This window comes from Micromys minutus, assembly GCF_963924665.1.
Source record: "Micromys minutus genome assembly, chromosome: 16".
Lineage (NCBI taxonomy): Eukaryota > Metazoa > Chordata > Mammalia > Rodentia > Muridae > Micromys > Micromys minutus.
In genome coordinates, this window is record NC_137985.1 from 37,500,954 (window position 1) to 37,513,742 (window position 12,789).

Below are 12,789 nucleotides of genomic sequence, written 5' to 3' on the forward strand. Positions count from 1 at the left end.
CTGTTTCTGCACTGCACTCACAAACCCACACATATATACCATAATTAAAATTAAAATCTTTCTACAATATCTAAAGGATTAATTAAACAGGCATTAACCTGCTTGCTCAGTACAGGTAAGAGATTTTATAGTCCCATGTCTTGTGTCTGTTTATGCAGATTTGCTTCTGGTAATATACAATTGACCAAAAATTCCAGGGACTAGACTAGACAGACATGCCTAAAAAGGATCTATAGGTTCCATAATCCACAGGGAGGAAGGCTTGTTTAAATTCTAAGTATGATGACATTGAGCCCAGCAACAACACAGTCCCAGATGGAGCTCTCCTAGCTAGAGGGAGGGCAGTAGCAAGCTACCCAGCATATGATCTGCCCACAATCAATTTTTAATTATATATAAGATACTAAAAAGCACCCCCCTCCCAAAAGAGATCTCCCCCAACATTGCCCAAGAAATTACTAACTGCAAAATTTACGAGATGCAGGAGGACAAGCAAGTCCACTAGAGGGAGCCCTAACCAACTTTATGCAGCAGGGTGCCTCGGGGCTGCTGCTAACACCTGACTACAGATTAAACCTCATAAAGAAATAGGGGGAAGAAGCAAGATTGGAAGAGAAAAAAGGTCCTGTAAACTCACCACTGAAGTATGGGATTTCAGAAGCTACAAAACTTATACACCAAGAAATTCAAGCTGTGCAAAGTTAAGTAGCTGAACTCATGACTCCTGCCTAACTCGAGCTCTTCTCTCTCGCTCAGCATCCTGAAGTCCATGGCTCTACCGCTCCTCTTCCGTGGCAAACGTTCAACTCTCCGTGCCAGAACCTGTTTCCCAAACGTTCAACTCTGTGCCAGAACCTGTTTCCCTCACACACCACAGTAGCCTTTTTGAAACAAACTTCAGTTTGTAAAGTAGATAATGTCATTGTGTTTGAGAGACCTCAGAATATAAAGTAGCTGTGGTGACTACTGTCCCTGCCTTTCCTCTATGTCTGTAAAACACTGTTCTCTCAGAATGTAAATTTTTAGATTCCTAATCTGGAGAGGCTCCAGACCACAGGCAGTGACTGTGGAGACATGAATAATAGGGATTCAGCTCCAGAGCCTCCTCTTTAGGGCTAGAATATTATGGTTTAAAAAAAAAAAAAATCTTCCCCAAGCTGGAGTGGCTGAATGGTTAAGAGCACTGATTTTTCTTCCGGAGGTCCCGAATTCAATTCCCAGCAACCACATGGTGGCTCACAACCATCTGTAATGAAATCCAGTGCCCTCTTCTGGTGTGTCTGAAGACAGCTACAGTGTACTCATAAACATAAAATAAATAAATCTTTAAAAAGAAGAAAAAGCTGTTTCCCTTTGTATGAGCATGCCCCAGTTGCCTGGACAACATGCAGTGTCCAGAAACCCAACATCCCAGTTCTTGGTCCCGCCTCTTGAGGAAGTTTTACACCCTGGATTGGCTCCCAGGACCCAGGCTCCTCCCTAGGCCCAGTCTCTCTTTACTCTCCCCATTGCCTGCTATTCTCCAGGGAGACAGAGACCACACACACAACAGAGAACCTTGCCGGTAGGAAGGAAGGGGAGAGTTCACAGGCTGGAGAGAGGAAAGGGACCAGGACCAGGTCCAGACTGACTGCTGCACATAGAATTATTCTCCTTCACTGATCCCAGACCTCCCTAAGGGTCTCCGGAGACCAAAAAGCAAAACGTCTAGAAAGTGTAAGCTACACGGGGAGACTCCAGAGACTCCCAACTCAGTCTAAGAGTCAGGAAAGCATTTCTGTATGCTGACCTACAGACGGTCTTTTCCTTCGTCAGGATAGCGGGATGCCACCTAAAACCAAAGGAAAAGGGAGAAAAGCTGGTGCACGAAAGAAGAAAAAGAATTTGAATCCTGGTGAGTCACAGGAGGTGATAGGCAGTGCAGTGCCTCTGTGTGTCCTTATCCACACCGAGGGTCTCAGAGGGAACCCAGCCCCTGGGCAACAAGATGGAGTGGGCTTGTTTTGGTTTTGTCTTTTGACACAGGGTCACTATGAAACCCAGGCAAGCCTCAAACTTAGCCTCTGAACCTTCCTAGTGCTGGGCTTGCCTGGTGCTTGCAATGTCTGGCACTTTCTTTTTAAAGGATTATTTACAATTTAATGTATGAGTACACTGCATCTGTCTTCAGACACACCAGAAGAAGACCTCAGATCCCATTACAGATGGTTGCAAGCTACCATGTGGTAGCTGGGATTTGAACTCAGGACCTCTGGAAGAACAGTCAGTGCTCTTACCCACTGAGTCATCTCTCCAGCCTGAATTCTTGCCCTCCTCTTCAGAGCCTTGAGTCCAGATTCCACCAGGCTGGGGAAGCGGAAAATGCCTCTCTCCCCCCAAAGCCCCATCAAGCTATTTGCCTTCATCATATTTTTCACCCTTCTTTTGAGCACCCACCAAGTACAAGGCAGTGAGGCTGTGGATTTGTCAGATTTTGCCATTGGGTATCCTTCACTCAGTGATCTTCCTCCATCCTACAAGGAGTGTGGGAGGAAGACGGGATAGGTGAGAGATCAGGGTAGACTAAGACTCTGTGGTCTTGCCATGACAGGTGTGGAGGCTGAGGCCAAGCACAGACTGCTGCTGCTAGAGACAGAGCTACTTCGGGACCGCTTAGGTAAGAAGAGTGGGGCCTCCAGAGACAGCATCGATGGCATGTCCTAGTCAGGGTCGTTGCTGCTGTGAAGAAACACCAGGACCAAAGCAACTTGGGGAGAAGATGGCTTATCTGCCTTGTGCTTCCAAAGCACTGTTTATCATTGAAGGAAGTCAGGACAGGAGCTCAGTGCAGGAGCCTGGAGACAGGAGCTGATGCAGAGGCCATGGAGAGGTGATGCTAATTGACTTGCTCCTCATGGCTTGCTCAGCCTGCTCTCTTATAGAACCAGGACCACCAGCCAAGGGGCAGCACCATCCATAATGGGCTGGGCCCTCCCTATCAATTACCAATTTTAAAAATGCCCTACAGGCTTGCCTATAGCCAGATCTTATGGAGACATATTCTCAGTTGAGGCTCTTACCTCTCTAATGACTCTAGCTTGTGTTGAGTTGACATAGAACTACCCACGCAGCCCATGGCATATGGGGCATTTCTGGGTTCTTGGGGAACTGGAAGTTTGAACTATGTCCAGGGCTAAACCAAGCTAGCTGTTCTCTGTTGACAAAGATTGTGAGGAAAAGCTAGGCAGTGAAGACTGATGAAGAAGCTGTTTCTTCCCCCCTGACTCTGGGAATGTAATCACAACCCCATTCATGATAGGTAAGTAGTCTACCATGAAGCTAACCTGAAGCTCGTGGAAGCCCTTGTTTTTCAGTAACCAGATCATGCAGAGACTACTGACTCTGTAGGAATGAAAACTCTATGGGTTTCAAGAGGGTGGAGGGAGAGAGGCACTGAATACGAGGTTGACACCTGCCAAGTTTCCAGAGAAAGCATAGTTCAAGGCTACGGTGACTGATTCTATGGGATCTTCAGCCAGACCTGAGCATGGCTCTGAGACTATTCACAGCTCTACAGAGGGAAGAGGCTTGCCGAGCCAAGGCTTCCGAAGACAGGCTGAAGCAGAGGTTACAAGGGGTGGAAGCTGAACTGGAAAGAACCCAAAGTGAAGGGAAGGCCGTATATGCAGGTATGTTTGATCAAGTAGGGAGGAGATGGGCCTGGAGGAAGACAACCAAGAGGGTCAAGGAATTCAAGGAAGGAAAATGAAGAGGAATTCCAACTGCTATACCTAGTCTCCAACTTCTTTGCATAGGCAGGGTCCTGTGAACCAAAGTTAGATCCCTGGTAGGCTGTGGATTACCACATTCTAGAGTGTCTAATGCTCCATGCTTGGTGTTTGCATGATACAAAATGTAGGCACAGCCCTTTTTCATCTTTGGGAGTAAGTTGGAGGAAAGGCCAGATCCCCCCTAAACAGATATGGGGGAGAGGGTCTTGTTTCCTATCCCCCAAATTTTCAAGGTCTCCCAAGTTTCTCATTTCGGCTCCTCTGCTGAGACTTTCCCTTACATGGAATTTTATTCCCCACCCTGGTTCCTGCTGCCTATGGCTCCTACCTCAGAGATGAACCGCCAGCGTCGAGCCCTACAAGAGGAGTTGGGGACCCGAAGCAAGAAGCTGGAGGAGGAAGTGAGAGGTCTACGGGAGCAGCTAGGTAGCCCCCATCCTCACCCTTTCTTTCCCAGGCTCTGTAACAAGGGCCAGCATGGACGAGTGGACTTCGAAGGCTCTCCTCTAGATGTCTACAGTCTGTTAGCTGAGTTTTAACTAGAGTCACCATCACCCTAGCTCTCCTCTGAACAAAACGTTCAGTGCCACAAACCTCTTTGTTAGGGCTGGAGATGGCCTCTCTGAAAACTGGCTCAGCACTTAATGGTTAATAGCACTTGTTCTTACAGAGAACCCGAAATCAATTCCCAGCATCCACATGGTGGTTCACAACCATCTTGTAACTCCAGCCGGAGGGGATCTAAGGTCCTCTTCTGACCTCCACAGGCACATGGTGCACATACATGCGTATGAGCAAAACACTCATGCACACAAAATAACATAATAAATAAATCTTTAAAAAAAATGTTTTAAAAAGCCTCTGAGACAGAGGTAAAGAGAAGGTGTCACCCCATTTCTCCCTTTGTTTAATCTCCCCAAGTCCAGCAGTTAACCCCTTCACTGCTTTATCTGTCCTAAGCAAAACATATTCCTTATTAGTTTAGCCAGCTTTTACAGCCAAACTGCAAAATATTTTAGACTTAATTTACTTCGGGATCCTCAAAGCAAAGCACCTGGTAGAAAGCCTTAAATTTCTACTTATTAAATCAATGAATAAATCAGTCAGATAAGAAAACAGAGGTCAGAAGATGGCATCATAGACTGGAGAGATGGCTCAGAGGTTTAGAGCACTGACTGTTCTTCCAGAGGTCCTGAGTTCAATTCCCAGCAACCACACGGTGGCTCACAACCCTCTGTAATGGGATCCAATGCCCTCTTCTGGTGTGTCTGAAGACAGCTACAGTATGCTTATATACATAAAATAAATAAACCAGATATCCCTTTCTATAATAATGACAGAAAATTTTAAAAGAAATAAATTAATAAGAACATAGCATCGGATCCCATGGAGCCACCACGTGGGTGGTGTAAAACAAACCTGGATCCTCAGCAAGAGAGGCAGCCAGTGCTCTTAACTGCTGAACCATTGCTCCAGGCCCCTCTTGAGTCTTTTTTATCCATCAAAAGCCGAAGGTGGCCTTGAACTCTCAGTGATCCTCCAGTCTCAAACTCTTAAATTGCAGGTTTTAGGTGTGAGCTATCACATCATAATTCAAAGTTTTCTTATCCTAAAATATCTTTGGTTCAGATATAAATATTCATGGTCAGCTTCATACAGACGAGAGACACCATCTCTAACCTTGGCCTTCTTTCAAATTAAAAGTCAACATTTACTGAGCCCCTTTTGTACATGGTATTTTTGTCTTCCATTTTCTCATTTAACATCACAGCAAACACAAAGAGCATCTGTTACTTTCCCTCTAAAGATAAAGAAGGGGCTGGAGAAAGGGCTCAATGATTAAGAATGTTGCTGCTCTTCCTGAGGGCCTGGTGTTGATCCCAGGACCCACATGGTCTCTCAAAAACATTATAATTCTAGTTTCAGGGGATCCATTTCAATGCTCTCTTCTGGACTCCACAGACACACAGACACACAGACACACAGACACACAGACACACAGACACACACACACACACACACACACACACCTAGAGAGAGAGAGAGAGAGAGAGAGAGAGAGAGAGAGAGGAAGACGTTTTAAAAACTGAGATTATAAAATTAAGAATAAGTAAATTTTTAAAGATAAACTGAACACTGAACCATGCTAGGTGGTATAAGTCTGTAATACCAACCCTGAGAGGGAGGAGAGGCAAAACAATGCGGAGTTCAAGGTTATCCTTGGCTACATGGAGATTTTAAGGCCAGCCTAAGCTACATAAGATCCTGTCTTAAAACAAATAAAACCAAGCCAAACATTTAAAATGTCTTCTTCCTCTCGCTCTCCCCCACCCCCTTCTCTGGTTCAGAGAGACTTGTCCTACACTGTCTAAGCAGCAGACTCTGGACGAATCTCCTGTCTCAAGCCCTTCTTGCACCCTGCCATACCTCAGTGAGTCTACAGAGACCCTGGAAGTCTGTAATGGCCTCTGTGAAGCTGCCACTTTAGGTACCTTTGGTTGCTGTTCTTGGTATATAGTGTCATTGTCCTGTCTTTATCTTTCTGCCCTGTTCCCTAGAAACATGCCAAAGGGAGGCTAAGACAGCAAGGGAAGAGGCTGAGCAAGCCCTCAGAGAACAAGATGGAACCCTGGCTCAACTTCGTGCCCACGTGGCAGACATGGAGGCCAAATATGAGGAAATCTTGCATGTAAGCATCACTACCTGTTGGCCATCTTCTAATTATCTCATAACCTTCCATCCCTATGCCCCCAGCTAATGTGATAACCTAAGTGACCCATGCTTTGTCCTGAGTGTTAACCGAAGATAAAATCATTGACAGAGCCAGTGATTTGTAATCCCAGTACTTGGGTAGCTAAGGCAGGAAGATTTGAGTTCAAGACCAAGATGAGCTACAATGTTTTACCCACCTGTTACACAGTGAGATCTAGACTCAAAATAACCAGGGGATTACTTTGTTATATAGTGTCAGGACAGTGACACTATATACCAAAATAAGGATATAGGGCAATGGTAGTGCTCTAGCCTTGTATGCTAGGCCATGGGTTCAATTCCAGGCACAGAGGTGGGCTGGGGGATAGGAAGAGGAGTGGGAAGAAGGAGCAGGAAAAAAAGAAGTGGCACAGGCTTGTAACCCAGCTACTCAGAAGAATGAGGCAGACAAATCTTAGGTTCAAGGCCAACCTAGGTACAAAGTTCAAGGCTATCATAGGCAGTATAGTAAGTGACTGTATCTCAAAATAAAAATTAAAAAGAGAACTAGATACACAGCTCAGGGACATGTGTCTATCATGTGTGAAGCTTTAGGTTCAATCCTGAGTGTTGGGGAGTGAGGGACAACAGGCAGCAGCCAGGCATGATGGTTCACTTTTGAAATCTAGCACTTGGGAAGCTGAGGCAGGAGATTTCTGAGTTCAAAGCTAGCCTGGACTACAAAGCAAAAAGGAGGGAAGGAAGGAAGAAAGGAAGAAAAGGAACCTAGGAAGGGAGGAAGGACAGGGAAGCTATTAGTGAAGAGCTCTTACTAATCAAGCCAGGCAACCTGAGGCGATGTTCGTCCTTCCTCCCTCCCTAAAAGCTTGGTGTTTACAGGACAACCTGAATTGTCTGTTAGCCAAACTGAGAGCTGTCAAACCACAGTGGGATGCAGCTGTACTGAGACTCCACAGCAGACACAAGGAACAGCTACGGCAATTTGGTCTCAACCCCCTGGACCTCTAATCTTTAAGGCCTATCAATAAAGCAACTTGATGTAGAATTCAGTAGAACTTGGATTGTGGCCTTTGGCAGGGAGGACATCTATGTTCTGGGTTAACACATTGTCCCATTATCCTAAACCCTGAGAGGTAAGAAATAGACAATGTTTTAAACACCTTTCTACAGAAACTAGATCCCATTCCCTTAAGCCTGGAGCACGTTTGGTCCCTTTAAACTACCTTGGCTTAAATGGGCTTGGTGGAGCATGACTTTAATCCCCACACTTGGGAGACAGAGGCAGGCGGATCTCTGACTTTGAGTTGCAGGACAGCCAGATCTTACAAAGAAACCCTGTGTTAGCAGTTGGGGATTTTGGCTCAGTGTTAGAGTGCTCACCTAGCAAGCACAAGGCCCTGAGTTCAGTCCTCAGCTCCAGGAGAGAGAGAGAGAGAGAGAGAGAGAGAGAGAGAGAGAGAGAGAGAGAACCCCTGTCTTAAAAAAAGAAAACAAAAATGAAACTATCTTGGTTTATCCTTACCAATAAAACACAAATCCAGATTTGTGTGTGTGTGTGTATACATATACATACATTTACTTACTTATTTATTTGGACAGTAGTGTACTTATACTAAAGTGCTCATATAGATGTCAGAGGACAAACTTCAGGAGCTGGTTCTCTCCTACTGTGTGGTTCTGGTGAGTGGAGTTGGGTTGTCAGAAACTTAGAAACCAACACCTTTATCTACTGAGCTATCTCACTGGCCAACTGGGAAAGGCTGTAACAGGACATTACAATAGCCAAGAACCAGCTCCCAAGATTCAAGGTATCCAGTAGAAGGAAAATACGGCTCCAGTCCTTCTGCCACATGACAGCAGTCACATGTAACCTGTGTTCTCAATGGCTTCAGTTCTACAGGGCTCCACAGCATCACCTTCTTGAGCAGATCTTCATCTTTGGGGCACAGCTTCCCAAAACTTCCACATAACATCCTGTGGAATCTCAGGCTCCCCCGGGGAGCTTGCCTGAGGTCTCTGTCCACACCTCTCTGCTGGAGGTAGGCGCACAAGAAAGTAGAAGGTCCCTGGCAGTCCTGTGATGAGTAGTGTCCGAATCTGGTTCCCGCTTCCAGCTTAGAGAGACCATTGCTGGCTCCCTGCACCTCGGTATGCAGAGCATGGTCAGGAGAACCACTAGGCAAGTCGATGCCAAGCAGAGATGTCCTATAGCAACTCTGAAGCCAAAGTCCAGTCCTACACACACAGAGAAGGGGAGTCAGTCTGGGACCAGAAGAGTTTACTTTCCAGCCCCAACATGCTCTGCTGAGGAATAGGACTATGTCCACAGATCCCCCTATGACCAACGGTTCCCTCCTGCACATCCCACACAGCTCTACCCATTAGCCCTCCTCTCTGCCCTTCTCATAATGCCATTTGTCTCTTCGACTTCACCTCTCCAGACTCGGGGAAAATCCAGGCGTCTAAGCCCTGCGGATTCCTAGCGGCCAGCTTCAGGCAGAGGGGTGGCTCAGCCTCAGCCAGCTGCTGAAGCTTGTCCAGGTCACTGTCTCCACCCACAGGATGTCCATTCACCTCCAAAACTGCATCTCCCATTTGTAGCCCTGCCCGTGCAGCTGATCCTCCTGGGGTGACCTAGCAATGTAGGGGGATACACAAAAAAAAGTGTTGGTCAGGTGCTCTAAGGCTGGGCAGGTTGGGGGGCAGAGGAAGGTAGGTGGTGAGTGATGGGTAGATTCCAAGGTACATGGTGCACCAGTCACCTGGGAGATGAAAAGACCAGGCCCGCTGGACATACAGCAGAGTCTGAATCCATAGCCACCCCCAGGCCCAGGATACAAGAAGCATTGGCGAGAGCCAGCAAGGCCAGAAGGCTCAACCGTGTCTTCAACTGGAAGATCCTTGGTTTCTGCCAGAGGAGGGGTAGCAATCTCAGTGTTCTCCAAGAAGAGGAGGGGAGACAGGCGTACCTGAGAGTTGAGGGGAGGGGGAGAGAAACTGTGGCACCTGAGCCATGCTCCATTCCAGCCGCCCTCTCCCCAACCCAGTCACATACCATGCTGAAGAAGCGGTCGGCCTCAGGATCGACAACAACGAGGGAGACACAAGAGCCCTGTGCTCGGATCCTAGACACTGTTTCCTCATGACCCATTCCGTCCACACTTTCCCCAGCCACAGCCACCAGGCGGTCTCCAGCCTTCATCCCAGCCTTGTCGGCCGGCAGTCCTGGATCCACCTCCCACAAGAACTGCCCTGGGACATAGACATCTTCACTGCCCTCCCCGGACTCACACATATGGTCTCCCAGGAACTAACCGCGTAGTACATGGGAGGATGCCCCTGGGGGCTGTGGGGCATCTCTGATGAACACTGGGAAGCATACAATTGAATGTATACCACCAGCCTAACATCCAGTTTCCTGCCCACCTCCAGCTGCCACTCACCAAGTCGACCCTCCGGGCCCTTCTCCTCCCGGAGCAGGAACCCAAAGCCTTGAGGCCCTTTCTCTATGTTTAGACACCGGGGCTTTGCAGGCAATGCCCAGCCCTCTGCCAGGGGTGCAGCAAGAGGCATTCCCAGTTGGTGACACTGTTCCTCTACCTCTGGCCCTGCCACCAGCAGAGTCACCTGATCTCCACTCTGCCAAAGCTGTGAGGACAGAGCAAGAATGTAAGCATGGGCCATCTGTGTGTGACAGAAAGGCAGGTCAGCCTCTCCTCCTGGGCCCAGAGTGGGTGACACATACTGACCCCTCAGGTCAGGAGGGGAAGTTCTTGTAGGAAGTCACTGCAGGAAGCCCTACCTTCCTATTGAGCAGGTTGTAAGTGAACTTCTCCACACTGACCCCATTCACTTCTAGCAGCCTGGCCCCAGGGGGCACTCCTGCCCTCTCAGCAGCCCCTCCTGTACTGAGCACCAACCAGAAAGGACCTCGGGCTCCTAAAGACAGAAAAAGTAAAGTAAGTCCGAGCTCACTGCCTGAACAGAAGCTGAGCTTCCCAACCCTGTCTACCCATATCAGGCCCTAAGCTCACCATGGGTGACACTGAAGCCAAAGCCACCTTCGTCTTTTACTACATGGCACAGCCGGGGCCTGACCCCCGAGGCTAGGGTAGGACAGAGGAAAGCATCACTCTCCTGCTGAGCACATGCCACATCATACACATGTTGTGCCAAGACTGTCAGCAATACCCGGGGACCGCTGGCCCGGATGTAGCGTACTACCTACAAAAGGACACACAGGTGTGAAAGGTTGGCCCTCTGAAATCCCAGGGTCCCCTAGAACATGTGTTTTCACTGTAAAAATCATGACTGTAGATGCCTTCACCCAATCCTTCTACCTTGGTACCTCCAAATGATGGGGTCTGAAGAGGATGAGGCTAGGCCCATGTAGTGCCCAGGTAATCATCAGGCTGTGTTTCCTCCCTGAGGTGGCTATGGAATGTTCTTTTGTACCACAAGGAGTCCCAGCCCAGCCTCACCACAGGCATAGTCCTCATGTGCCACAATTTTATGTGTTCACCGCTAGGATCCGATCTCCTTCCTGAGACCCTGGCGCTGGGCAGAGGTGCCTGGATCCACCCTGCACACCACATGGTCAGCCTTGCCGAGCTGCTGCTGCAGATGGAACCCAAAACTCTTTCTCCTCCTCCTTGCTCAACAGACAGAAGCGTGGGCGGTGCAGGTTCCAGGGATCTAGAGGAGGAGGTAGGTAGCAAAAAAAAAAAAAAAAAAAAAAAGGAGGGGGGACACAGCCCAGGCACAGGAGCATCAAATGACTGACTGGTTGTCCTGGCTTCCTGTCAGAGCACTGGTCAGCTTCCAACCAGTGAGAGGGTGGGCTTTATAGCTGAATAAATGTGTGGGCTGGGCTGCTAAAGCAAAGGGAAGGTTGCCCCCTCTACTTCTGCTTAGTTACTGATACCAGAGGGAGGCAGGGCAGTTAGCAGTTACCAAGGAGATAGGAGGCTGTGTGGCTCTGTAGTGTCTCTAGGGAAAGGCAACAGTTGCCAGGGGTGAGGAGTTACCAGATTGGTCCTGGTCTTCAGCCAGGGAGAGGACAGGATTGTCAATGCCCAGCCTTGGATTAAACTTAAACTTCCTGTAAGGAGGCAGGAGAGGCAAACATGAGACGCTCATAGCTGGACTTGGGTCCCAGGTTCTACTTTAGGTGCTGATGCCAGAGTCCCCACCTTCAGTTCTTCTTCTCCAACCCGAAGACTACTTACAGAGTCAACAAGGCCGTGTCCGGAAGATCTGCCAGACAGAGGAGGGTGAGAGAAGAGACACACTCCCCACAGAGACAGGACTTTCATGATAAAAAACCAAAAGGGCTTAGGAGAAGCCCCACCCCCTCCCATTCTGCTTCACTTTCTTCATACACACACACACACACAGGGGTGCTGACTCCCCTTTACTTTCCTCCCCCAGTTCTGTGGCACATAAGTCTGAGCCTATCAGCAGAGGGTGTGGACCAGGAAGATAAATCTATAAGCCCACCTCATTCCTATTTGTCTCGGGGCTACAAGCCCCGATAACAAGTATGTTCTAGACCCAGAGATTCCAAATCTGCCCCCCTCTGCCACCACCCCAAAGTCCTCCTTCGAGGACATCTCCCCACTTCCTACCTGCAGTTGCCTCCATAGTTGGATCAGTGACCCAGGACTTAAGAGTAGGGACAAGGTTCATTATAACCAGCTGACCCTCCCACCTGCCCCCTCCCGAGTCACGCCTTCTTGAAGACGCTGCAAGGAAGCATTGGGGTAATGGTTAACAGCTATGGGACTTATTCTCTGGAAAGTACAAGTATGGGTTCCTTCTGCCTCCAGTCTTGTGCCCTTTCTTTCTCTTAAGACCCAGTTGATCTTATGCACAACACAAAGCAGATCACTGTCATCTCAAGCTGGGGCAGTAAGTATGAGAAGAGTTATAGGAATTCAAAGGCCCAGCATGAACAACCTCACGTCAGGATCTCACACACAGGCCTTCCAGCAACAAAGTTATCTAAAGATATTTGAGCCTCTCCCTCTGCCTATCAGACTATTCCGAACAATGGATCTCAAAGAATTGGAGTTTCTCCGGGAATCTTAAACCGAGGAAGAGAAAAGATGAAGCCCTGACGTCAGCCAGAACCTGACTCCCAAAAAGGAGGTTTCATGAAGAAGTTCGATTTGTCAGACCACCAAGATGGATGAAGTAGAACAGTCACCGAGTCCTGACGGGACTGCTCAGTACACTAAATCCCAGGGGTGGACCCTGAAGATGAGCTTTGGGGTCACCAGACCTACTTATTTGTTTCTCTTCCCAG

The 12,789-nt window shown here is 48.2% G+C and overlaps 2 protein-coding genes across 3 annotated transcripts; one reads left to right on the forward strand and one right to left on the reverse strand.

The window, feature by feature from the left end:
- Positions 1–1,818: 1,818 nt before the first annotated feature.
- On the forward strand, positions 1,819–7,490 carry DRC12 (dynein regulatory complex subunit 12 homolog; the record flags this gene model as incomplete). 2 transcript variants are annotated; one of them, XM_080930415.1, is made up of 6 exons in its annotated part: positions 1,819–1,894; positions 2,591–2,656; positions 3,549–3,668; positions 4,104–4,196; positions 6,329–6,459; positions 7,341–7,490. In XM_080930415.1, the coding sequence occupies exons 1-6, from the start codon at positions 1,825–1,827 to the stop codon at positions 7,488–7,490; spliced, it is 630 nt and encodes a 209-aa protein (XP_080786541.1). In that variant the 5' UTR covers positions 1,819–1,824. The 2 variants fall into 2 exon arrangements, with proteins under 2 accessions (XP_080786541.1, XP_080786542.1); XM_080930416.1 differs by having other exon boundaries at positions 7,362–7,490.
- Positions 7,491–8,687: 1,197 nt separating this feature from the next.
- Positions 8,688–12,125, reverse strand: NHERF4 (NHERF family PDZ scaffold protein 4; the record flags this gene model as incomplete). The annotated part of the gene is given in 14 exon segments (XM_080930581.1): positions 8,688–8,717; positions 8,916–9,116; positions 9,245–9,451; positions 9,538–9,734; positions 9,926–10,130; positions 10,285–10,421; positions 10,517–10,706; positions 10,938–10,997; positions 10,999–11,027; positions 11,030–11,123; positions 11,125–11,177; positions 11,510–11,583; positions 11,711–11,738; positions 12,110–12,125. Coding segments are annotated over 14 exon segments (1,521 nt in total).
- Between the last annotated feature and the right edge of the window lie 664 nt (positions 12,126–12,789).